The following is a 25948-nucleotide window of genomic DNA, read 5'->3' as shown; positions in this document are numbered from 1 at the left end:
TATCCCTGTAGCTCCACCTCCTCTTTTGCTTAGGAGAAACAGGCAGAAGACTTCCCGGAGGAGCTAGCAACGGGCTCCTGGACTCCTTGGCCTGTGCTCTCCTCCACCTCATCGCTTACTCCCTGCTCCAGCCTCTGGGCCTGTGGCCACTAGGTAGGGCTCAGCCCTTTGTCCTTTCATAGTGATCGCGAGGTTGGCTTAAGGACTCCAACACAGAGGTTTCCTCCAGTGTTTAAATCAAAGCCGAGAGCCTCCAAGTGTCACCATTCCCATCAGCCCAGTGCAAGCTGCCACCCATCTTCAGACAGTCCAGGGCAGCTGGACATGATGGGTGAGTGAGGGAAGTTGCCGCCCAGGCCCCGAGCTGACCCCTTAGTGAACCAGAAGGAAGCTGGTGCCCTCCTGACCTTATGCTTAAGGTGGATTCCCGGGGCCAGAGGAAAGGGGGAAGCAGCAGGCACAGGCATGGTCGGTAGCTCAAGAGCTCAGCGGGCCCTTCCGAGCTCGGCTGACACCGCCATAACCCCCATCCAGGGCAATTCATCACCCACTGCTGATCGCAGACCGGGCGCCAGGCCACGGGCTCGGCAGGCACTGGAGCCAACAAAAGTGGCAGAATTGGGGCCTGCCCTCAGGGCGCTCCTGAAGCTGCAGAGACCACATCCGGGCTGAGAAGCTCCCATCAGGGAGAGGGGGCAGGAGGACCAGGACTGGGGGTTGATTCTGATAGGGGGAGAGAAGACAAATATGGGGAGGAGGTTTCAGGTGTAGGTGGTTCCAAGAAACTTGGTTTACCTGTTTTAGGATCTGTACTCACTATAGGCTCCTGTAGGGGCAGCTCCAATTTCCCATTGATAATATCCTGTTCAGTAATTTCAGGGAACACCTGAACTCCTGTTGTGGTACCTCCAGATTCTCCTACGAAGGAGCATTCTGGTTCTTGCCCTCCTGGACCGCATATGCTCATGAAGGAGGTAGACAATAAACCAGCAGAGCACCAGAATTGGGGCTGGTGCTAAGTGCTCTCCACAGAATAAAACAGGTCTGTAAGACACAGTACCTGGGGCTAAGCTCTGCAGGGTGGGAAGGGAAGACTTCTGTGAGGAGGTGACATTCAACTTGGGAAGGAACCAGCCACCGGTGACCTGGGAAAGGAGCTCCCCAAGCCGAGGAAACAGCAGGTACAAAACCCTGCACCCCCAGACAGGAATGAGTGCTCAGGAGGTAGGAAGGGGTTGAGGGGGAAAGGTGGAGGCTGGGTCCTTCAGCGGCCAGAGCTCACCTGACTCCGGTCTACCTCTGGGTCCTCACTCCCCTCCTTCAGCAAAAAAAAACTACTGTCCACCCCCAACCCTTAGCAACAAGGAGGCTGTTTTGTAAACATCTTGGAAATATTTTGTTTTCCAGTGAACCAATCCTCCTCCCCGCCCACCACCACCCAAGAAAGCTTCGCAAGTTTTCTAATGGAAGTTCTTATCGGGCTGATAATTTATTGACCCCCTTCCTCCATTCAAGATGTTCTTTAATGATCTTCACTCTCACATTTAATCCTTTCCTGCCCGACGCCCCCGCGGGTCTCGATGGGCAGATTTATTAAAATTCTCCCCCTCCCCCGGCAATTTCCAGAACGCAGGCCCCACTCATCTCGTGACCCGGCGCGCGCTGAACTTGGCGAGGTGGCCCTGCAGAGTTCACTCGGATGTCACGGTCCGGCCTGCAGGGGTCACAGGCAGGTCAGGGCAGAGGATTGGGAATGGGCCCCAGGTCACGCCCCCGCTGGCCGGTTTTGCTCACCGGCCCGAACACGGTCTCGAAAGGGGCGGGCCCAGAATTTCTGAGAATTACTTCTGGCGCGTCTCGCCGCGTTCCCGCCGGTGCCAGAAGTTGGCCGGCACCGTTTACAGTCGCCAAATCGTGCGAAGGCATGACAGCGGGAGAGACCCTTCCCTAGAGCCTCTGAAACGCACGAGTCCAACAAGCCCTATGGCGACTCCGGCTGGGAACGTTGCGGGCCCGTGCGGTCCCTACCACTCCACAGACATTTTCCACTCCCGCCGGCTTTGGGGACCATTGTGGGAGGGCCACGTATTTAACAGCTCTTAGGATCAAAGAGTTTTCCATTTCCAAGGGACGCCTTCCAAGGCGTGCGGCGTGCTCCTGCAAGAGCCCGAGTTTATGTTTCGTTTTCGGCGCTGCTGGTGCGTTCAGCCCTGAAACCAGGGATGCCTGTGGGCCGGCCAGGTGGGAAGTGGGGTGCGCACGTGCACTTTCCGCAGTGTCCGAGCTCCCCGCATTGGCTGCAGTAGCAGCTGACTGCAGTTGGACGAAGGCCAGAAGGACGGATTCCCTCAACACTCCCATTAGGGGCCGGCAGAGGCCTGGGTTGAGGGTCGAGCACCCCGCTCACCTGGGTGGCTTCTGTGGGCGGGAGCTGGGAGAGCGGAGGAAGGTTCGTGGGCCCCGAGTCCAGGTCATCCGGGTGAAGTAACCTAGCGCGCGTTGCCGGGAAAAGTATTTGCAGCTAAGGGTCCCTAGTTGCAAACTCTCAACTGCCCCGGGGTGTAGACAGATCGGGGAATTACCGCCTTCATATTAAGAAGAAGGAAACAGGCGCAAGGATGTGTGGTGACTTGCTCAAGGTCATGCAAGTAGAGATGGAGCCGATCCCGAAGTACAGACTCCCAGGCTTTCCTTCGTCTATCTCTGTCACCTTATCAGCCCAGGTCTAAGGATCCTCTTCCCTTCTGCCTAGCTGGGGCTGTGACTCCCAGGGCCCTCGGAATCCGGACGCCAGCGGCGGGTTCGCGGAGCGCTGGCTGCCTCTCGGTGGATGAATTGCCCCCGCGGTCTCCCACTGGGGCGTCAGAGTCGGGGCTCAGACTTGTGCAAGGTTGTACCTGGAGACCTGAGGGACTTGGAAGCTCTCTTGTACCCTTAAGTCGGACCTTCCAGGACTTCATGAGTGCTAGCCTCCTTGAGGGGTTTGGGGAGCTGGGATCCATGATCCGTAGATCAGGTCTGACTCCCCTCCGACTCTCGCTTAGGTCGTGGCCCTGGATTCTTCTGCGGGATCTTCGGGAGAATCGGGAGGTTTGCGTTTTGCTCTGCGTTCTGGACCTCAGTTTCCCCAGTGTGGGATCTGGCAGCTAGTCGGTTCCTGAATGCACTTCCCTTTGCTTCCCCAGCAGGTGGAAGGGAGCCCACGCGGCGCCTGAGAATGGAAAGCCATTGAAGGCAGCTCTGGCCTGGGACCGCCCGTCGGACCTGGCGGGGGGGGGGGGGGCGGGATTCCAAAGAGACTGCCTGGAAGTCCAGGGCTTGGAGTTTCCCGCTCCCAGGAGCCCAGGTGGGCCTCTGCCGCCTTCTCGGAGCTCCGCACACCTTGTAAGGGGGAGGCAGGCTACTCCTAGCCCCGCACCCCAGGAGGCGCGCTCCGAGGGAAGCCGCCACCGTGCCGCCTCTGCCTCGGCGTGGAACAAACGGTTAAAGATTTTGGGCAGCGCCTTGCGGGGGGAGGAGCCAGGGGCCCAATCCGCAATTAAAGATGAACTTTAGGTGAACTAATTTGTCTGACCAAGCTAACGTGGGCAGCACCCTGGGCCGCCTATAAAGCGGGTGCGCGGCGGGGTTGGGAGCGCTGGCGGCGGCAGCAGGTGGCGCGGGAGGCCGCAGCGCGCCATGGGGCTCCCGGCGCTGCTGGCCAGTGCGCTCTGCACCTTCGTGCTACCGCTGCTGCTCTTCCTGGCCGCGATCAAGCTCTGGGACCTGTACTGCGTGAGCGGCCGCGACCGCAGCTGCGCCCTCCCTTTGCCCCCCGGAACCATGGGCTTCCCCTTCTTCGGGGAAACACTGCAGATGGTGCTACAGGTAAGGGAGCTTGGGCGGGACGGGACGATTCCCAGGAGCCCGAGTCGGCTCCGGGCTTCCATGAAGCCGGGGTAGACGTCCCCGAGAGGGAGGTGAGTACGGCTAGGACCGGGGCTAGCCCGAGGCGAGGCGCTCCGAGGCGCCCCCTCACGCCCGCCTCTCTCCTCCGCTCTCCTCTCCCAGCGAAGGAAGTTCCTGCAGATGAAGCGCAGGAAATACGGCTTCATCTACAAGACGCATCTGTTCGGGCGGCCCACGGTGCGGGTGATGGGCGCCGACAACGTGCGGCGCATCTTGCTCGGGGAGCACCGGTTGGTGTCGGTCCACTGGCCCGCGTCGGTGCGCACCATCCTGGGCTCCGGCTGCCTCTCCAACCTGCACGACTCCTCTCACAAGCAGCGCAAGAAGGTGAGGGCGGGGGTGGCGGTGCCTGGACAGGCAGGGGGACCTCGTCGGCAGCAGGGGTTCAAGGAGATGGCTGCCCGGCGAGCCTTAGCTGCATGAGGTGACCCGCTCACGGCCACTTTGGCCGGGAAGCGCCTTGGGTCTGGCGGGGGTGGGGGTGGCTGGAAGGGGATCCCGGAAGGCGAGGGGGGGGCGCTTTTAACACTCTTCCTCCTCGGAGCTCAGGTGATTATGCGGGCCTTCAGCCGCGAGGCGCTCCAGTGCTACGTGCCAGTGATCGCTGAGGAAGTGGGCACTTGCCTGGAACAGTGGCTGAGCTGCGGCGAGCGCGGCCTCCTGGTCTACCCCCAGGTGAAGCGCCTCATGTTCCGCATCGCCATGCGCATCCTGCTGGGCTGTGAGCCCCGGCTGGCGAGCGGCGGGGACGCGGAGCAGCAGCTGGTGGAGGCCTTCGAGGAAATGACCCGCAATCTCTTCTCGTTGCCCATCGACGTGCCCTTCAGCGGGCTGTACCGGGTGAGGGAGCGTGCAGGGTGAGGCGCTGGGGGCGCGGGGGCGCGGGGCCCGGCGTCTGCTCACTGCAGTGCGCTCTCTGCGCTCAGGGCATGAAGGCGCGGAACCTCATCCACGCGCGCATAGAGGAGAACATTCGCGCCAAGATCTGCGGGCTGCGCACGGCCGAGGCGGGTAGCGGCTGCAAAGATGCGCTGCAGCTGTTGATCGAGCACTCGTGGGAGAGGGGAGAGAGGCTGGACATGCAGGTGAGGGGCGACTTCAGGAAGAGGCGCTGCGGAATTTGGTCCCCCGGCTTTCCAAGCGCGGTAGCCCAAAGCGCACGCCCGGACTCCAGAGTGGGCAGACCGCCCAGACACCGGAGACGGAACCCGGAAGGCTGAGACACCGGGTCAGGAGAGCTGTGGCAGAGGCTGCAGTGGAACAGGGAGCGTCCCCCAGCCCTACCCGGTTTTACAGGGAAAGCTGGAATTTGCAAAATGTTAATAAAGAATGTTGGGCGATTTTAATACAACCAAAGCTTTCATTCAAGAATTCCCAGTGTAGTGAGATTTTACTGGCTTTCCTGCTCTAGCTGAATTAAAAGGACCATGCATTTGGTTTTTTTTTTTTTTAAATGTAGCTTTCCTTGGCTTTCTGTCCGCAAACTTTTAGCCCTTCTCATCTTTCCAGAACTTTCAGTTTGGTTCTAAGTAATTGCTGTGTAAAATTGCATGCACACTTGTAAAAAACGCTTGTCTTCTTCCATTCTTAGGCACTAAAGCAGTCTTCAACCGAACTCCTCTTTGGGGGACATGAAACCACAGCTAGTGCGGCCACATCTCTGATTACTTACCTTGGGCTCTACCCCCATGTTCTCCAGAAAGTTCGAGAGGAGCTAAAGAGTAAGGTAGGGGGATACTGGGGTTCCCTATTAGCTTAAGAAATTCAGCTGCTCCCTAGCCAACTTGCCAATATGTAAGTGTGCCGCCTTCTCCGAATATTTTGAAGTGCAGGGCCCAGGGATGGGAGGGCAGCTGGGGAAAGAGAATTAGCTTTGTGAATAAAAAGGAAGGAACTTTGAGCCTCGATCCCACTCAGGAAGGGTTTGATCCTTGTATTCCTACCCCTTCTCCACTTTTGGCAGTACATTCGAGATTTTTCAGATAGATTCCACTTTCTTGAATTTGTCTGTTCAAGGGGATGAATGGGGACTCCTAGGTGGTGGTGATGGGGGCGGGGTTGGGGGGGAGAAGCTTTGTGGTTCTAAGTGGGGAGCAGCAGTCTCTTGGAATTGTAAATAGATAGTGGATTTGGGCCAAGGGGCGGAGGCAAATGGTCATTAGCTGCTCAGTTTCCCCCTCACCCTCTCCCATCATGGGCCCTTTGGGTCTAGCCGCCACTTAAGCCCTGTTTCCGTCTGCTGGGCTGATTTTATTGGAGCACAAAATAACCGTTCACCTCTGTATGACTGTTTTGATAGGGTTTACTTTGCAAGAGCAATCAAGACAACAAGTTGGACATGGAAACTTTGGAACAGCTTAAATACATCGGGTGTGTTATTAAAGAGACCCTTCGACTGAATCCCCCAGTTCCAGGAGGGTTTCGGGTTGCTCTTAAGACTTTTGAATTAAATGTAAGTTAAAAGTTCTCTTCCCGCTCCCCCCACCCCGTTCCTTTTGTTGCGGTTTTAAATCTCCCCTTGGCTTCTCTGTGCATTGACTTACATTTCTTACGCTTTTGATATCATTATCCTGCCCCAGGTGGACACGTGTTTCGGTAGTCTGAAGGTCTGTCTGTCCTGTCTCCCTCCTCACACTCTTTTTTTTCAACTCATAATTCCTCCGGTTATCAGTGACGGCTTTTTTGTTGTTGAAAGTTAGATTCCAGTTTGTCAGTCCTGGGGCCTTCATCATCTTTTGCAGGGCTACCAGATTCCCAAGGGCTGGAATGTTATCTACAGTATCTGTGATACTCACGACGTGGCAGACATCTTCACCAACAAGGACGAATTTAATCCTGACCGATTTCTGCAGCCTCACCCGGAGGACGCATCCAGGTTCAGCTTCATTCCATTTGGAGGAGGGCTGAGGAGCTGTGTAGGGAAGGAGTTTGCAAAAATGCTTCTCAAAATATTTACAGTGGAGCTGGCCAGGCATTGTGACTGGCAGCTTCTAAATGGACCTCCTACAATGAAAACCAGTCCCACCGCGTACCCTGTGGATGGTCTCCCTGCGAGGTTCACCCATTTCCAGGGGGAGATCTGATGGGTGCGAGCGCCCAGAACTCAGACCTATTTGAAGTGTACATGAGTTTTTACAGTGTCATGTTGATTTTATTATATTTAATTTCTAAAGGTATATTATAATATTTATGTGTGTCTACTACAGTACCACAGTCTTTAAATATTAAAATAATGAATTTGGATAGTTTCCAAATAAAGTAAAATCTGAAGGTGTTTGTCTTGCATTTAAGATTCCTGTGGGGAAAGCTCACTGGTTTTCTATTTGTATATTTAACCCGATTTCCAAGTGTCTACCTGCATGGCTTTATTTGTTATCTGTGCATATCTATTCTTTTGTGAGGAAGAAACTTTCGCTGTTATTTCTCTTAACCGTTATTAGAAAACATAATGTATGTGTGTGTGAGTTAGTCCTTTGCAAACGTTTCTATGGTTTAGATACCCTATTTAGAAATACCTATTGAAGTTAATTTTAGATTTTTTTTTTTTTTTTGCTTGCTTTGCTTTAGGGAAAGACGGTTTTGAAAAGGTAATACTTTGAGAACTCTCATACTCTAACATAACACCTTCAGCCATAAACTTAGTATGTTTAATAAACATAATAAATCCATGTTGTTGCATAGTGCCAGCACTGTTTTTCTGAAGGATTCAGGTAAGAGAAAGCCGGTCACTCTGATTATGGACGGTTATTGACCAAAATGAGACCAGAAGTTGCATATGAAAACAGTATTGGAAGAGGCTGGCCTCCTGTTTAGATAAGCTGGTCCAGGTTTTCTTTATTGAAAATAAGGCAGGAGGAGCAGATTTAGCAAGCTGACAGATAAAGTTTTTATCTATGCCAGGCAATAGGGTGTGAGCCTGACATGACTGATAAAATGGCCCAGTCCTGACCCTGTGAACCCTGGCTAACCTCCGTGAAAGCGCAGTATGGTCACATTTCTGACCCTGGCATAGCCATGTTCTGAACTGAAGGCCAGACTCCCAATCCAGAAAGGCTAGCCCCGGTGACTTGCTGACGCAAGCACATTCCCAGTTTTGAAATGGCACAATCTGCTCGCTGAGCCTCCGATGCCTTGTAGGTTTGGGACTTTAAAATTTTCATTACAATTTTAGAATTTGGCAATACTGCAGAAACTGGGTGGTCCAAATAGGTATTTGAAAAGGGTTCTCTCTACAATTAGAGTTACAAGTTCTACCTGACTTTATTTTTTAGGGAGAACTTGGATTGTACTTATATTCCTGGAATCCTCTAATTTTTCAGGGGTGTTTACATAATAACTTTAAATGTCTTATAATAACCTTATCATGTTTTTATTTTTTAATGAGAAGTTACAGGCTTATTTGGTTTCAGCCAAAGCTTTAGTGCACCTTGGTGTGCAAGATGACCCCTCCCCTACTAACGTTTGCCCCAGAAGCTTCCAGCTAGAAGCCCGCTAGCCTGAGGACATTATTTCAGGTAATTTTTAAAAGGCCATTTTATAAGGGTTTCAACATCTTTCATTTTGTCAGAGGACAGTTAAGCGTTTCAAAATAACATCTTCAGTGACTCCCTGACTGCGTCCCTGTGAACATCTGCAGAAGAGAATCGGAACCATTTTAGCATAGAATTCAATTTCTTAAATCCACCTCTATTTTCTATCTGGAGAGCTTTGAGGAAAGCACTTCTGGCTTGCATTTCCCAGGTTACATTTCGCCCCATTATGCTCATCGGTTACAGAGTAGTGCAGAATTTACCTTGCAAAGACGTTAAAAACACACTCTCTGATAATACGCTTCGTGCTGAGTAAAGGCGGTTTGGAAGTGTTTCATACAGCCTGGGTGGCTCAGCCGTTAAGGTCTGCCTTTGACTCAGGTCATGATCCCAGGGTCCTGGGATCGAGCCCCACATTGGGCTCCCCACTTGGTGGGAAGCCTGCTTCTCCCTCTCACACTCCCCTTGCTTGTGTTCCTTCTCTCACTGTCTCTCTGTCAAATAAATAAATGAAATCTTAAAAAAAAAAAAAAGGGAGTGTTTGGGTGTGAGGCAGAAGCCATGTTTGTGGGCTTCCATGTTGAACACTCAATAGGCCTGGGCCACGTCTAGCTGGGCAGGCACGTTTTATGACACAGACACCTCTGGGTCAGTGTCTGGGCATCACCCAGCAGAGCAGCATTTCAGGAGGAGTTCACTGTTCTACAGATAGAACTGGCCCAAGGTATAGAAGGAGGGGAGACCACTGTGAGAAATGACTCTTTGGGGCTTCCTGAGGCGTGCTGGAAGGGTGCAGTGCTCTCCGGGACCTTGGTGGGCCTGCCATGCTGCCGAAGTTGGTGCCCTCTGCCTCCTGTTTCTCCTATGCCCTTGCCCTGGCCACCTCCCATCCCCTCTTGTCTTCAGTCAGAGGTGTGGTGCCATCAATGACAGACTATTGTCAGTACTGGCAGGTGAAAGCCTCCAGCTGGGTCTCTAATGTATGAGTGTTTAGAGGGATGGAGCCTTCTCCCAGTTTGGCCCTGGGAGGCCCATTGAGGGACTGTGGCTTGCTTGGGGCCACCCAGGAAGTGGCAGAATCAGGAAAAGCCTCCTGCAGCCTCCCCACCCCCCCTTTTTTTCCTTTCTTTTTTCAACAGCTAATCACACCTGCCTGATTTATCTCCAACTTTCTGTTGCTGGACAGCTAGGCCCAGGGGTCTCCACTTGGTAACTTCCCGTTGTGTTCCCCACTACCACTCCCCTGCCCTGTGACAGTCCTCTTGCAGGCTGCCAGAAGCAACTGGTAAATGGGAGCAGGGACAGGAGGCTACTCCCCCTAGACCCCTCATCGTGAGGTTTCAGGGCGCTTTGTGCACCTTGCCACCCCCCAGAGATCCACAAGGGGGCGGGCTTCTCCCTTCTATGCCAAGCTCAGGGCCCAGTGGTTTTCCCCACCAGTGTCCATGAAATCCAGCATCCACGGACTCTAGCTCAGGGCCTTTTACCCCAAACAATGAGAGGCTACACACTTCCCAGGCTTAGCAAGTACTCGGCCTCAGGCCCGGTCAAGGCCGCCTGTCTCCTCTGGAAGTGTCACCCCGGGCTGTGTAGATTTGGATCCTCATTTAGTTCCTGAAGTGGCCACCATCTATGGTCTTTGAGGCCAGCTGGCTCAGGTTTCCAGCGTTGCCCACAGACAGCCCACAATCTGACCTACATTGCTCTCAGTATCTCTGGAAAATGGCTCTCCGTTTTGGGAAGGGGAGAGCACATGTTTTGAAGGACACGGGCCGCATTCAGATGACCTTAACCAGGTCTAGGAGCCATCCCACAAAAGTACCACGCAAGGAACAAGGGATGTTTAGAGAGGTTTTGGTGGCCCCGCCTTCAAATAGTTCAAGGGTTGTTGCAGAAAATACAGGTCCAGGCTTGTTTCAAAGGACAGAGCATGCACTTAGGAGAAGTTGAAAGGAAGAAGTTAGCACCATAAAAGGAAAGCATTTTGAGGCAACTAGAGCCCTTTGGTGATGACCCAGGTTACCTTCTGAGCAAGCAAACTCCCTGTCGGTGGAGGCCTCCAAACAGAAGCTGGAAAACTAACCCACCATAAGGTTTGGGACGTGGAGGGAGAAGTTAGGTTAAATGACCCCCAAGTTCCTTTACAAAATTAAGGAGGTGTGATTCTCTGAGATTTCCCCCAGATAGGCTCTTCGCTTTGAAACGCAGATTAACTCCAATCTAGGGAGACAGGACACCCCCACCTCATCTTCCAGTGGCCTTCAGCAGCTCTCGTGGACCATTCTGCCACACCTCAGAGCCAGATGTGAAGGTGGGATCACAGGGGGCCTGACGTGTGACCTCCCAGAGACGCCGAGTCCCCTGTGTTGATTGCTGGGGACGCTCTTTCCTGCCCCGCGACCAAGCGTGTCCAGCTCCAGCTCTCACACCTGCTCCAGCAGCCCAGGCTTCTCCCGGCTGTGCCATGCTGACCGGCCGCCTGCCCTGGCTTTGAGGGGAGTGCCCTGCCGCTCTCCCCCAGTGCTCCCCAGCCTCCTCGGTGCCATGTGCCGCCACCAGACTCTGCCCAGCGGTCCTTTCCCTCGGCCTCCTGAGAGCTCGCCCTAGGCAGCAACTGGGTCTCCTCCTCGCACACGGAGCCCATCCTCCTGTGCCTCCCGGAATGCGCCCACACATAGTAGGTGTTCTTTGGGAGAGTGAGCTTCTTGGGGCCAATCAACACGGTCACCTTATGTCTCTCCAGCTTTGCGGTGCCGTGTTTTTCTTTGAAAAGTGAAACTTTCATCCTTGGAAAATCTCAGCGGCCTCAAGCTTGCCTGGCTGCGGTTTAACAGCATGTCACATTCCTGAAACCGGCGCTTCACGGGTATTAGGCCAAACAAGCTTTCCTTCTTTTGAAGTAGAGTCAGCTCGAGTTAGAAACCTGGGACAGGGTGGAAGTTTAGCCCTGGATTACGTGGTGAGTTTTCTGGGTGAGAGTTCTCGTGTTGCAGTGCTCAGCACCGTGCCCCCGCAGCACAGAAGCTGACCCACGCGGAGGCTTCGCAGCACCGCCCCACCCCTCCGCGTCCGCCGGGGGGCTGGGAAATCTACTCGCTCGCTTGACCGCAGATGCCTCAAGATTTTTATCTGAACTAAGGGGTTCACGTCGCTCAAATGCATTGTAAAAAGAGGACAAGTTGCTTTGCTTAGAAGAGATACTTGACAAAGCACATGAACCGACTCCTTAAACACAGACATACTGGGCAATGTAACAGTGGCTTGTTTAATGATAGAGGAGGGAATTGGGTATTCTGAAATGGAAAGTTCTTTTAATGTCAATTAGTCACGGACTTTTAGAGCTGGAGGGGAGATTACGCACTGGTCGTACAAGCCCCGCAGTATACACCCGAGAAATCTGAGGCTCAGAGAAATTCAAAGTCGCAACAGAGAACTGGCGGTCCAGAGTTCAGTACATTGCACGATGAGCCCTCCATTTAAAAAATTGTATTGTTTATTTATACATGTGGCAGGAAAAAGAACAGGTGATAAGTTTCTTTGAGGTCCAGTCGCTCCCAGACTCTTGCTCCTCACCACGTCTCTGAAGGTGCCCGGGCCCGCAGAAGTGCCCGGGGAACCTGGCGTGGGGTGGCCGCCCAGGAGCCCACCCGCAGCCTGGCAGCAGGCACAGACCGCTGGCGTTTCCCGGGCACGGCACCGGGGGCACGGTCTGCAAGTTGGCAGAGCCAGATCCTCCGGCATTTCGAGTCTCTTCTGCACAGCAGAAAATGGTTTCTGTTATGGTTAAATTGTAGCCTCCTGCTCAAATATGAAGTCCTAACCCTCGGGAAGTGTGTCAGAATGACCTTAGTCGGACATAGGGTCTTTACAGAGATAACGGACTTCACATGAAGTCTCAGGGTGGGCCCTAATCCAATATGGCTGGTGTCCTTATTAAAAGAGGGCATCTGGACACAGAGGCAGGCACACCCAGAGAGAAGATGATGGGAAGACTCATAGGGAGAAGAGTGTAGAGATGGAGGGCTCAGGTGATGTCTCTACGGTCCAGGCAGTGCCGAAGGTGGCTGGCAAACCACCAGAAGCCAGGAAGAGGCAGCGAAGAACTCCCCTCCAGGTTTCAGAGGGAGATGACACTTTGGTTTTAAACTTCTAGCCCCTGGAACTGTGAGACAATACATTTCTGCTCTTCCAAGCCGCCAAGTTTGTAGTACTTTTTAATGGGAGCCATAGAAAACTAATACGGTGGCCAAAAGCAAGAGACCTTACTTGTGAGAAACAATGGTTCTTCCCCATGCCTCAGAATCCTCTGGAGGGCTTGTTGAAATACAGATCACTGGGCTCCACCCCAGTATTTCTGGATTGACCCCCAAATTTGCGTTTCTAGCAAGTTCCCAGGTGCTGCTGCTGGTCCCCAGACCACACTTTGAGAATCACTGGTGAACAGATTTCTGATCTCTAAGTCAAGGATCACAGACTTCGGAGGGCCCGCATGGAACGTTCACAAGTGGCACCAGCCAGGGGGAGCGACAGCTGGAGGCAGAGGGTGTGCTGATGTAGGGCAGAGCAGTCCCCTTGAAAGGGGCAGATGCTGCTTGGCCCTGGCCTATCCTCGATCTGCAGGAATAAAAGTGCTTCTAATTTTTCAGGAGGTGCTGGGAATCCAGATTTGCATGGGAATAACCTGGTTTTTAGATTTGGTAATTAATTCACATTAAAAAGAAAAAAACACATGCAGGCAGAACAAAACTTGTTTGTGGCCCTGCCGTCTGCCAGTTTGCAACTTCTTGGGTCTTTGGTCCTTGGGGAATTTTCAGAGTGCTTGGTAGGGAGTGGCTTCGCTGAGTGGTTCCATCTCAGAGTCTCTCATAAGATTGCAGTTAAGATGTGGGCTGGGTCTGTATCCTCTGAAGGCTTGATTAAAGCTGAAGGATCCACTTCCAAAATGGCTCCCTCACATGGCTGTGGACAGGAGGCCTCAATGCTATGTGAATCTCTTCATAGGACTGTTTGGGCATCCTCACAACATGATGGCTGGCTTCCCCCAGAGCAAGTGATCTAAAAAAGCAGTAAGACAAGAGCCTCTATGACCTGGCCTCAGAAGTCAAACCCCATCATTTCCACAATATCCTATTTAAAAAAAATTATTTTGCAGTATTGTTGTCATCACAATATCCTTTTGATTATACAGGTTAGCCCTAGCCAGGGTGGGAGACAGCCACAGAAGGATGTGACAACCAGGGGATGAGAATCATGGCAGGCTGGCTACCAGAGTCAGGTTTTGAATGAACGGGTAGACTCTTTTTCTGCCCTCTCTTTAAGCCATTTTCATCTCGTTCCTGGACAGTCATTGATTTCCAATATTTTCACTGTGACCCATCACCCATGGACATTTATAGCTACCATCAGAAAAAATCTATTACAGAGTTTCTCAGAATTTCTACAGGGTCATCTGGGCCAAGACTGCAAGTTGGAGAATCTTGGGTGGAGCTTGAGAGAGTGGGCATTGAAGCTCTTCTGTTTGCCAAAGTCTCCAACCTGCCGCTTCATTCACTTACATAACTTTTCAGCTGCTGAGGTCTCTGACTGATCTAATCCAGTGGTCCTCGTTTGCCTGGGACTTGGGATTTCAGTGCAACAACGGGGATAGTCCTGGGAAAACTCACATGGATGGGCACCCTAATCAACCACATTATTTGACAAATGAGGGGAATTCAGTTCAGACAGCAAATGTGAATTGGTCAGATCCTTACACCTCAAGGTGTGGTCCCCCAGCTGGCAGTATCCAAATCACCCTGTCGCTTGTGAGAGATGCGCCACCTCGGGCCGCCCCTTAGGCCTACGGAATCAACCGTCTGTTTGCAGAGAGTCCCAGGTGAATATTATGCGTAATGTAGTTTGAGACTCTCTGGATGGAAGCAAAATTTGAACCTGGGTTCTCTGAGGATTCAGATTTGCTGTCCATGTGGGTAATACAGACCTAACAATGACCCATTTGTGCTGTGGTAATCTGACCTTGACATACGCCTGTTATTTTTTCTTCTCGCCTCCCCTAACCCACAAAAATGAAAAGCGTCTCAATTTCATTGTTGGAAGGAATCTAAAATTCCCAATTCTCACCTGGGTTTGAGTAGTGGTTTTCATTACACGCTTTTCACAGTTGAATTTTCTCCCCTCCCCAAACTAAATGCAATAAACCACATAGATCAGGGGAGATTGCTGGGCATTTAGGTTCTTTCCAGTTTCTGATACTGCAAGCAATATGCACTAACTATATCCTTGTATGTGCGGCCTTACGTGCAAGGTAGTGCTTTACTTCTGTGGGACTGATTCCTGAAACGGGGCTTGCTGGGTCAATGAGGATGTGCATCTACAAGTGTAATGGATATCCGAAAGATTCCTGTCCAAAGAGGAATGTTTGAAAAAAAATAGTGGGGCATTTATATTATGGAAAAGTCTGGAGCCACAATAGAGTGAGTCCCGTAGACATCCATTGCCGTTGGGGGATGCCTATGACACGTGGGGAGAACAAGCTGCAGAGGGACTTAGCTAACTGACAAGGAGAATCGAGGCGGATGATTTGCAAAGAGATTAATCATACTTTCTGACTATATTTATGGATGCTTCTTCTGGTTGTAAAGGTCATGTGTTGATTTTGTAATTATGCATTTTAGGAGACAGAAAAACCAGAGATGCCACCCTTCCCGTATCCACCCATCCCCCTCTGTCTGCTTTAAGAAGCAGTGTCGGAGTTGCCCGTAGCGAGCGTCTGATTGGCTGAGCTCAGGTCACGTGTCCACGCGCGGGCTGCCAATTGCAGAGAGAGAGCCTGTCTGACCTTTGGTCTAAGGGGCCCTGCCAGACATGGAGGGGGACGTCGCTTGAATAGGAGGTGTACGGTGAGGTAACTTGGCTTCTAATTAACTGAAGTGGAAAAATCTACCATTTTGAAAGCGTCCTTGTTGTTGGGGAAGCAGTTCAATTAACTTTATTTTTGTAGAATGCAAGGAAAAATAACACAAAATTTATTGAGCGTTCACTGTACGTGCTAAGTATTTTCCACTGTCTCACTTCATTCTCACATTTCTGTGATGCAGGTACAATTTTTTTTTTTTTTTTTTGATGCAGGTACAATTTTTAATGCTTTATTTACAGATGGTATCACTGAAGCACAGAGTGGCTATGTAACTTGCCCAGAGTCACACAGCTAGTGAGTAATGGAGTCAGGATTTGAACGTAGGCTGTCGGAGCAGAAAGTCTCTGATCATTACATTATACTGCCTCCAGGTTCCTAGTACTTGGAACCATACAGATTTTGTCTGGAATAATAATGATTCCTGTTGTCACTGAGCACTTAGCATGTGCCGGGCCTTATCCTAACCGCTTTACATGAGTGAATTAATTTAATCCTTACAACACCCCTGGATGAGAAAACTGAAACTCAGAGATATCAGTACATCCACGCTCCTGAGCCCCACTCGACACTCTAGAGCCATCTGTCCCCTTTACTTAACACACCAACGTGCTATAGAAGAAATTCCATATTCATCTGAAAGTAGTTTTCTTAGGGGATATAGAAATTTGGGCAATTGTCGGATAATTCAGCTGAAGTATGGGTTATATTCAATTTTCTGTTTCATTTTGACACTGAGGATCTGGCCCTGAGCTGATGTCAGCTAAATTAATTTAAATTAACCCGAGCTCTGTTGTTTGTGGGGACTTTTTGGGGAAAAAATCTGAAAAGACAAAGGGATTTGTGTGTGTGTGTGTGTGTGTGTGTGACAGAGAGAGACACAGAGAGAGAGAGAGAAAGATTGTGCAGTTCTAAATGTCCATCGTTACAGAGATAATGCAAAAGAATATAAAGAGAAAAGATCAATAGCATTTTCTTGTTAAATTGTAGCACATATAAAGATATGGCTCTTTGGTCAGGGATTTCTTCAAAAGAGAATTTTCTTGCTAGAGGGAATGTGTTTTTCTAAGTGAAAATACAGTTTATCCTCAATTTGAATTGCAAATCCTTCTGAAAGCAGAGTGGGAAGGAAGGGTAATGCCTAACGGGAATGAGTTCTTTCTACTTGGTTTTATAAAAACTTCCTGAGACAAGCTTTAAAAAAGCATAATTATTTTTAAAAATTCAGGTATCCTCCTGATCTGAATATTTTAGATAAATCAAAATAACCAGATAATTTTATACAATATCAACTTGGTTTAAGATGGAAAAAAAAAAGACACTCAATACTTTTGCAGCTGGATGATTGGAAGCAGAAAATTGCAGGGTGTGTTTGGCAAACAGGACTCTAGAAATCAGATTTGTCTCTAGAGGGTAAACCACAGGCTGGAGAACGGGGCTTCAGAAGTGGGAGAAGGAGAGATGGATTAACATTTGTTTGGCACATGCTGAGCACGGTGCTAAGTGATTTATATTTATACCTGGGACCACAGTGGGTTCTCCCCTCCAGCCCTTTGCAGTGAGTGTCATTACACCAAATTTGAAGAGTAGATGACTGAAACTCAAGGAGGTAAAGTGACCGGTTCCAAGTTCCCCAGCTGGGGAATTGGTTGAGAGGTTATTGGAAAAGTTCATAAGAGAGGAAGTGAGGGCACGCTTGGGTGTGTCAAGGAGGGAACAGAAGCCAGAGACATCTGGAGGTGCATGTGCTGGGGCTCAGTGATGCTCTGGGTCAGGGACTCGTGAGCAGGAGGAGCCCCAGCTTGACGGCCATGGTGACTGGGCACAGGTGAGGTCCCTGAGAGGGATGGGGACCAAGAGCAGGCACTGGTTTGGGGGAAGGGGTAGTTGGGTTTGTGGAGTGGAGACCCACAGGACACGGGGTGAGGGTGTCTGCAGGCTGGCACCCAGATCCGCGTCTCAGAAGAGCTTAGCTGGTGGAGACAGGTTTGCAGGGAGGGAACGATGTCACTCGGGTGGGGTCCTGAGAGCTTGGGAGGAGGGGCATGAGCCAGAGGTGGACTGGCCAGAGAGGGAGGGGGGAGGGAATCCATGGAGCTGGGGAGCCAAGGGACAGAGAGCAAGGCTTTGTGGTTTTGTTTTTTTAAAAGCTCTTCAGGAGGTAACTCCAAAGGGCACAGAGCACGAGGAAGGCCTAAGAGAGAGAGGGAACTATGAAGGGAAGCTGAGATGTTTTTAAAAAAAAGAGATAAAAATTGGATTTTGAGGAAATAGCTTTCATTCTTAAAACAAACAAACAAACAAACAAACAGGACGAAGATCTGCTTTGTTATCTCTGTCTTCCATCTTAATGAACAGGGTGGTCTTCCTGCATAAATGAAATGAAATGGCATTTTGTGAGCTTCAGGGGAGGCAAAGGGTCAAGTGAGATGAAGGAAGGGAAGAGAGGGGTGCGGAGCTGCTATGCAAATGGAGGTGTTTGCAGCCTGGATGGAGGAGGGGCCAGCCAGTCCGCAGCACTCCATGGGGGCCTGTCTGGCACTTTCCACCAGTCCCAGCAGGAAAGCCTGGGGGAACAAGTCAGGAGGGGCCAGTTCTCCTTGGCCACTCAGTCCTGGGCTGTGCTTCCCTCATCCAAGCCTGCCTGTTTGCCAAGTGGGGCTTCCTCTCCCCACCGAGAGGGCAGCAGGAATCCACAGAGAAGGCTGGATGGATGGCCAGACCGATGCGCAGACATTTTTTCAGCTCTCAGATCCTGCTAGTGCAGTGGCCAAGGGCTGAGGGCAGGGCAGAGTTTGGGGCTTCCCAAAGAACCTTCCTGCTCATGCTTCTGGTGGCTGCTGTCTTGGAAGCAGGCTCCACGCATGGGGGGGGCTTTCAGGACGTGATGCCAGGCAACTATCGCTGTATGAGCCCCACACCCAATTTTGAGGAAGAGGTCATGCCTTAGTCCACTCTGGCCGCCATAACAAAATACCATAGATGGGCGGCTTAAACAACAGAATTTTATTATCTCACCAGTTCTGGAGGCTGGAAAGTCCAAGACCAAGGTGGCAGCGATTCAGTTCCTGGTGAGAGCTCTCTTCCTAGTTCACAGACGGCCACCTCCCTGTTGTGTACTCACATGGCAGAGAGCGCTTTGCTGTCTCCTCCTCTACTTAGGAAGATGCCAGACCTATAAGGATTAGGACCTTAGGATCTCATTTAACCTTTAGCATGTTCTCACAGACCATGTCGTGTCTCCAAATACAGTCACGCTGGGGGCAGGGTTTCACCATGTGGATTTGGTGTGTTTGGGGGGGCACAGACATTCAGTCCAAACAGGTGGGAAATTGACATTTGCCTCTCAGCTTCCAGTCAGATTGATTTGTCGTTAGGAGCCACAGGCTGTAGAGCTGGAAGAGGCGCTTGAGTTGTTTTCTAGATGGGGAAACTGAGGCACAAGAGGAAAAAGTGCTTGTCTAAGTCCTTCCGGTCTGGCTGGCATCTTCTCCGGCATGGCACAAGGATTTTGCTAACGTGTTTCTCTCCTCGGCTGGATGGAAATCCTGGAAGACCAAGACCATGTATACTATCAGATTATACTTGGTTCCCCAGATCCAGCCAGAGAAGGAGCTCCTTCGTGTTTGTGGAGTTGACAGCTCTCCCTTTCCCGAGCATAAGGCAGGACGTGGCTGGGGAGGGGGCGGCTACTTGAGTAGATCTACCTCTTATTGTACCTACTTGCCAAGACTGATAAGCTGTCTCTGGCTTGCAATCCACGTTCCTGGGTGAGAGTTTTTGGTCCTCCTGGGGTCAGGTCCACCTGTGGGCATGGCAGGAGTGGCTTCCAGGCTTTCTAGAGAGGAGACGAGAGTACTGTGAGTTGGAAAGATGCTGCTGGTGATACTTCGGAATCACCGAAGAGAGGGTTTGGTTCTTCTTGTTGGCAGTGTTGTTTGCCAGTTTGTATTGTCTAGAAGAGTTCTGTCCCCTTTTCCTATTATTTTGAGAAAGAGAAGTAGCATCCCTCTCTTAGCGGGATGTCCTATGTCTAGCTACACGTGTTTTATGCTAGCTGGAATAGAACTGGAAGATTATGTGATCTGACAACAGTGTATGGCAAAGGCATTTCCATGGATTTCGTTTTTCCCTTTTCTGTTTTCACCCAAAAATGGAGCTAAGAATATAGATATAGAATCCCTTTATTTCGGAGATCTACCTGGAAGGAATACAGTGTTTTTATTCTCTCCTTTCTCTGTTTTTGAGCAGAAATGTGATTCTCACAGGATAAAGAACAGTAAGCAAGCTCTTACACTTCCTGTCACACTTTCAGGTATGAGTCTATTAAAATGCTTGGACCATTTAGCAATGGGTACAGTGCCCTTTGCTGCTCGTTCTGAGTCAGGCCAGGGACCACTGATGCTGGCAGGGAGTCTCTGCAGGGAGTGAGCATGGCTGGAGCTCAGGACCCACATGCAGCTGCTACCCCGAGCACCCTGGCAGCTGCAACCCGTTCCCTCTTGCAGCCCGTCACAGTCCTGGACCACCTGGGCAGGAAGTACCCAGGCCCCTGCTTCACTCTGACCCACAGGGTTTTCCTTTTGGTTCCTAGGGACACTGAAGATTGCCTCTGCCCAGGGCCTTTGCACATGCTGTCTTCTCTGCCTGGAATACTCTTCTTCCTCACCTGAACTATTATCTCCTTAGGAGACCTTCTCAGTTATTTTATCTCAACACTGTATCTTTCCCAGCACTTGGCTTCAACATAACATAATTATTTTCTTATTTATACCATCACTTGACTGTCTTTCCAACTAAGCCGTGAGCTCTTGATTGTCTCATTTACTGCTTTGTGTTCAGGGTGCCCGCTACACAGTAGGAACTCAGTAAGTATTTGGTGAGTGGAAAAAAACAAAACAAAACAGTGCTTGGGGAGGACAGGCTCCTGAAGGGAACTTTACTGGCTTGCTGGCCAGCTAGATTGCTAAAACCCCCTGCTTCTTCCTTCTACTTGGCTGATCCATGAGCCACCGTCCAGCCTCCTGAGGTCCTGGTGACCATGTCCCCTTGTTCCCTTCCTGCTTTATGCTTTTCACAGACCCTCAGCTGGCCTTAGACCCAGACATTCAATTCACTTACTCCAGATCTGTTTATTGGGGGCCAATATCTCATGACCTGAGGCTCCTTGGGCCTGACCTGCTGTTTCTGGCCCAGGGAGGCAGCCCCACCCCTGCAGACCCCCATAGCTTGTTTTCCACACAGGGGCCAGAAGAAACCCTTAAAAATGCAAGTGGGGTCATGGCACTCCTCTCCTCAGAACCCTGCCAGGGCCCCCATTTCACTCTGAATAAAAGCCAAAGAAAGGCGTGACAATGTCTGAGGAGGCGGTCTGTGCTCTGGAGCTGCGCCCCCCACCCCCTTCTTGGTCCCATCTCCTGTTTCTAACCGCCTTGCTCCATCTGCATCTGGCCCCCTTGCTGTTCAGCAAACAGGCAGCCCAGGCTTCTGCCTCAGGCTTTTACACATGCAGCTACTCCATTATCCAGCTGACTCACTCCTTTCTCACCTTTAAGCCCTGACTGGGCTCACATGTCACCTTCTCAGGGAGGCCTTCCTGCCTACCCTATTTAAAATTGCTTGCTTCCTCCCCGGGCCTCCCCTGGACCTTCCCTCTCCCCTTTCCCAGCGTTTTTTTTTTTTTTTTCCCCCAGAGCACTTTACCACCACTTAATAAGTTCTGTTATTTACTTGGTTATCTTGTTAACAGCCTCTCTTCCTCACCAGATGTAAGGTCCTTGAGGACAAGGATTTTTTTTACGGTGCTATACCACGGGCTCCCAGCACGAGGTAGCTGGCCCATTAGAGGTCTTCAGAAAACACTGTTGAATGAGCGAATGAGTACACACTTCAGCCCAAGGGCTTCTCAGACAGAGGTGGGGCTCCTGTGCCCGAAGCCGATAGCATGCGTAAGGCTGGATGAGGCGGAGTTGTCACTGGCCGCAGGCCAGGATGGCCACCCCTCGGGCCTCCAGGTGAGATATGCATCCTGAGTTACACACAGGGGAATCACCCCCAGGCCAGGGTTGGTTTCAGGGTTCATCAGTTCCGGCCCAAGGGCCACGGATCGTGGAGGTTGTCTTAGCCTCCCCCCTGAGAATATTCTTTCCGGTGGTTTAGCTCCTGTCCAGCCGTCCGGGCCCGTGTGATACTTGGGAGTAATGTGGTCACGGATTAGGGTGATTTTACGGGCCGCAGAGAGGAGACCCAAGGCCCTGCCTTTCTTCATGGACCAGCTCCGTGTGGGCTGGTGGCGGTTTCCTGGATCGTCTTTCATGGCTGGGTGAATGTATGTTGCTTTCGCAGGTGCAGTCTCCGAGCAGGCAGAGTGGGACTCCATGAGACGATGCTTCTCCGAGGGGACAGTGTAAACACCCACAAGGTGGGAGTAGGGAAGGAAAGTGGGAAATGGGGTTTTGGAATCAAAGTGTGTTGCCCTACAAAGAAAGTATGTCCTTTTTGTCTTTACTGCTGTCTGGATTTTTATTACTTACCCCTGCTCCAAACTTCAGAGAACAAATCACACATTCGCCTTCTATAGAAGCTAACCCTCTGGGGAGAAGGGGGCAACCATCCTGGCCCCCGCTCCTTGAAGAGTGAAGTGAGCCTGCGGTCTGTCCAGCTCAGATTTCTGGGGTATATCCCAGAGTTAGTGCCCATATGGACCATTCTCTTCCTTTCCATCTGCACAGGTGAGCACTCGATGTCTGCGTTCCTTCATTCCTCATTTCCTCTTTTGTCCACACAGTCGCTGTTGTGGGCAGAGTTCTGAGATGGCCTCCAGATTCCCACCCCTGACGTGTGCGTGTTATACAGCCCCTCCTCCTGAATGAGGGAGGATTTGTGACTCTGGTGGGCTTGCCTTGTGATTGGGTTGCATTATGTGACAGAAAGGACTTTGCAGATGTGATTAAGGTCCCTAAGCAGTTGGCTCGGAGCTAATCAAAAAGGAGATTATCCAGGGTGGATCTGACAAGCCCTTAAAATCAGGTAAACCCTTAAAAGGGATCAGGCCCTTCCTGAAGAAGAGGTTTGAAGGGTGGGAGTGTGGGGCCATGAGGCAAGGATTTGTCCTATTCTGGGATATAGGGGACTGCGGCGGGTGGGAACTCCAGGCGTTAGCACCCCCTGCAGTAGCAGATGAAGGAAACGAAGCTTAGCCTGTCTTGCTCATCCTCAGAAGCAATGCTGGGGCGGAGACAAGAACCTGTGAGTCCTGAGCCCTGGCTGTCTGTCCTCCCCCTAATCGGGGCTGCTGCCAGCTGGACTCAGCAGCCGAGGGCCTCATGGACATAGCACACGCTGTACTCCTCCTGGACAGTGACTGTTCTGTGACCATGCGTGAGCAGGCGTTTCTGAGAAACTTAGAATTACTCAGCTGATTCGGTTAAGCAGAAGTTGGTCTTGAGCTCTTGGTGCTAGAATCCTCCCTGCCCCACATCTGGCTCCCGCTCCTCTACTCTGGGAAGATGGAATTTCCACTGGAAAAGGTTAGGCTACCCCGAGCCCCTAATTGATCTAAATTTTATTATTCATGTGGCAGAATTTGAGCTGCCTCTACTCACTTTGTAGTCCAGTGTGGATACGGATGTAAGAAGTATAATTTGGTCATTACTTTTGGAGGACAATCTTGGCAACATGTACCAGAAGCCTTAAAATTATCCATATGCTTTGACCTCAAAATTCTAATTTTAGTTTTTGAGCAAATATTTAACTATAAGGATGCTCACTGGAGAATGTATTATAGAAAACATTGAAAACAACCCAGTGTCCTCTGATAGGGGCTTGGGGAAATTATGGCACATCTGAACGATAGACTACTGTGTCGTCACCCAAAATGAGATGGAAGACGAAGGACACAGAAAGAGGTTTGCAGGAGAGTCAGTTTCAGAGTGTGAAGAATCCGGTTCTAGAACCAGATCTCCCTGGGCTGGAATCCCAGCTCCACCATTTCATTGCTGGATGACATTGGACAAGCGACTTAACTTCTTTAAGCCTCAATTACTCCATAAATGGGGGTAATAATTACATCATCACTCAGAGTTATTGGGAAAATTAAAGGAGATAATCCATGTGAAGTGCTTAGTATAGCCTAGTACAGAGTAAGCACTTGCTCAGTAAATATTACCATCATTATTATGATCCTGCTTATGATTTTAAAAACATATGCATTGGGGCGCCTGGGTGGCTCAGTTGTTAAGCATCTGCCTTCGGCCCTGGGCGTGATCCCAGGGTCCTGGGATCAAGCCCTGCATCGGGCTCCCTGCTCTGCTGGGATCCTGCTTCTTTCTCTCCCACTCCCCCTGCTTGTGTTCCCTCTCTCGCTGGCTCTCTCTCTCTCTCTGTCAAATAAATAAATAAAATCTTAGAAAAAATAAAATAAATAAAAACATATGCATTAAAAAGGAAGGAAGAAAGGAAAGCAAAATGAAAATGGAGATCTCTGGGTGATAGAATCACATCATAGTGGCTTCATTTTCTTCCGTTTTTTGTTTTTTTTTTAAAGATTTTATTTCCTAAGTAATCTCTACACCCAGTGTGGGGCTCGACCTCACAACCCCGAGATCAAGAGTCACATGTTCCTCCAACTGAGAAAGCCAGGCACCCCTTCTGTGTTTTCTTTATTTGCAGAATGCTGTACAATACATAAGAACTACTGTTGTAAAAAAGAAAAAACCCACTAAGGATGAAGGAGGGAGAAGAGACTTCTCTTGAAGTGTTGAAACCATTTATAAGTTGCTTAGCTACCCCTGGGTCATGGCTTAGGAGTCCAGAAGTCGGGCATGCTGGGGGAATCATCAGGGGCTGGGCCCCGCCTGCCCTCTAGCCCCATCCGCTGACCGTGCTCACACTGCCCACACATCCGTCCCTACCTTGCCCCAGTCCAGAAGCTCCCTAGAAGCACACAGGCCTGGGGGCTTAGCTGCCAGGGAAGGTGATGCCTAAGTCTGGCAGAGAGGCCCCACTCAACTGTTTGTCAGCATCTTATCAGTGAAGCGGCCAGGAAGAATTCATTAGAGGCCACCCCACTTCTGCCTCTGTGTCTGCTCAGTCATGCAGGCCATTCATTAGCATGTGTGACAAACTCCTTCCTGAAAACAGAGCTTTAAGCGGAGCCAAACTGTTTCAATCTCCTTGCAGGGACAGCAGGGGACATCCTGGAAGTAACAGACAGAGGGGGCTGGGTTGGGACTTTAGGGACCAGGGAGGGCCCTGGAGGTGCTGTCTTCAGCCTAGGAGAAAAGGGCCTGGAGCAGGAGAAGGGGGTCCACACTGAGAAGGGCAGAAAGTGGGGGCATAAGTAGGGGTTGGGGATCAGCTTTTCCTTTCTAGGGAATCTGCAGGCAGGTTGTAGGGAGGGAGCTGAAAAGGTCCTGGAGCCCACATTGGGCTGCACGGGGTTGGGATCGAGCCTGAGGTCTTCCTGTCCCATCCCGGTTTCTGTGCAGCAGGGAGAAGAAATGACCAGGAAAACACCTGCTGCAAGAAATTCTGAACGGAAATGCTGATTCTGGGCAGATTTCAAAAATTTGTCATGTCTGTATTATTTTGACAGCTTTCTTGAAGAATCATTCACATACCATAAGTGGCACATGTTAAGTATACAAATGCAACAATCTTGAAACCATGGCACCGTCACTGCAATCTGACGATGGACATTTGCGCTGTTTCCCCTTTAGCTGTTGTGAATAGCGAGGCTCTGGACATGCCTGTATCTGTGTCTGTCTCAGTACCTGTTTCCAGTTCTTTTGGCTACATACCCAGGGGTGGAATTGCTGGGTCAGATGGTAATTCCATGTTTAACTTCTTGAGGAACCAGCACACTGTTTTCTGCAGTGGCTGGACCATTTATGTTCACAGTTCACAGCCTCTTTTTTTTTTTCCCTGATAGTCAACATTTTTTAGGTATAATTTATGTTAAATTGCACACATTTTATAGTGAACAGCTCAATTAGCTTTATCAAATGTATACATCTGTGTAATCACCATCACAACAAAAAAATACAATATTTCTGTCACCTTGGGACGTTTCCTCCTGTCTGCTTGAGTCAATCCCTCTTCCAGCCAACCTCTAATATGTTTTCCATCGCTGTAATTCGTTTTGCTTGTTCTAGACTTTGTATAAACGATATCATGCAGTATCTTTGGGATCTGACTCCTTTTGCTCAGTACAATGTTTTTATTTTATTTATTTATTTATTTATTTTAAAGATTTTATTTATTTATTTGACAGAGATAGAGACAGCCGATGAGAGAGGGAACACAAGCGGGGGAGTGGGAGAGGAAGAAGCAGGCTCACAGCGGAGGAGCCTGATGTGGGGCTCGAACCCACAACGCCGGGATCACGCCCTGAGCCGAAGGCAGACGCTTAACCGCTGTGCCACCCAGGCGCCCCAGTACAATGTTTTTAAAGAGTCATCCATGTTGGGGCACCCGGCTGGCTCAGTTGGTGGAGCATGTGACTCTTGATATTGGGGTGGTTAGTTTGAGCCCACGTTAGGTGTAGAGATTACTTAAAAAT

The 25948-nt window shown here is 50.5% G+C and overlaps 1 protein-coding gene across 1 annotated transcript; it reads left to right on the top strand.

Annotated features, from left to right (window-relative positions):
• Nucleotides 1-3534: 3534 nt before the first annotated feature.
• LOC113243079 (cytochrome P450 26A1) lies at nt 3535-7221 on the top strand. Its single transcript, XM_026481505.4, has 7 exons — nt 3535-3867; nt 4051-4275; nt 4498-4788; nt 4875-5033; nt 5540-5674; nt 6248-6400; nt 6690-7221. Exons 1-7 carry the CDS (start codon nt 3679-3681, stop codon nt 7029-7031), a joined length of 1494 nt encoding a protein of 497 aa, XP_026337290.1. The 5' UTR covers nt 3535-3678; the 3' UTR covers nt 7032-7221.
• The last annotated feature ends 18727 nt before the right edge of the window (nt 7222-25948 follow it).

This window comes from Ursus arctos, unplaced genomic scaffold (genome assembly GCF_023065955.2).
Source record: "Ursus arctos isolate Adak ecotype North America unplaced genomic scaffold, UrsArc2.0 scaffold_7, whole genome shotgun sequence".
NCBI classification, from domain to species: Eukaryota; Metazoa; Chordata; class Mammalia; order Carnivora; family Ursidae; genus Ursus; species Ursus arctos.
The sequence above is the reverse complement of the archived record's forward strand: the minus strand, read 5'-3'. Positions and strand labels throughout refer to the sequence as shown.

Excerpts from the sequence above, each read along its gene's own strand:
- LOC113243079 (XM_026481505.4), top strand. The coding sequence starts at position 3,679 with ATGGGGCTCCCGGCGCTGCTGGCCAGTGCGCTCTGCACCTTCGTGCTA. Across the intron at positions 4,276-4,497 it reads CTCACAAGCAGCGCAAGAAG|GTGATTATGCGGGCCTTCAG; the intron begins GTGAGGGCGGGG and ends CTCGGAGCTCAG. Across the intron at positions 5,675-6,247 it reads GAGAGGAGCTAAAGAGTAAG|GGTTTACTTTGCAAGAGCAA; the intron begins GTAGGGGGATAC and ends CTGTTTTGATAG.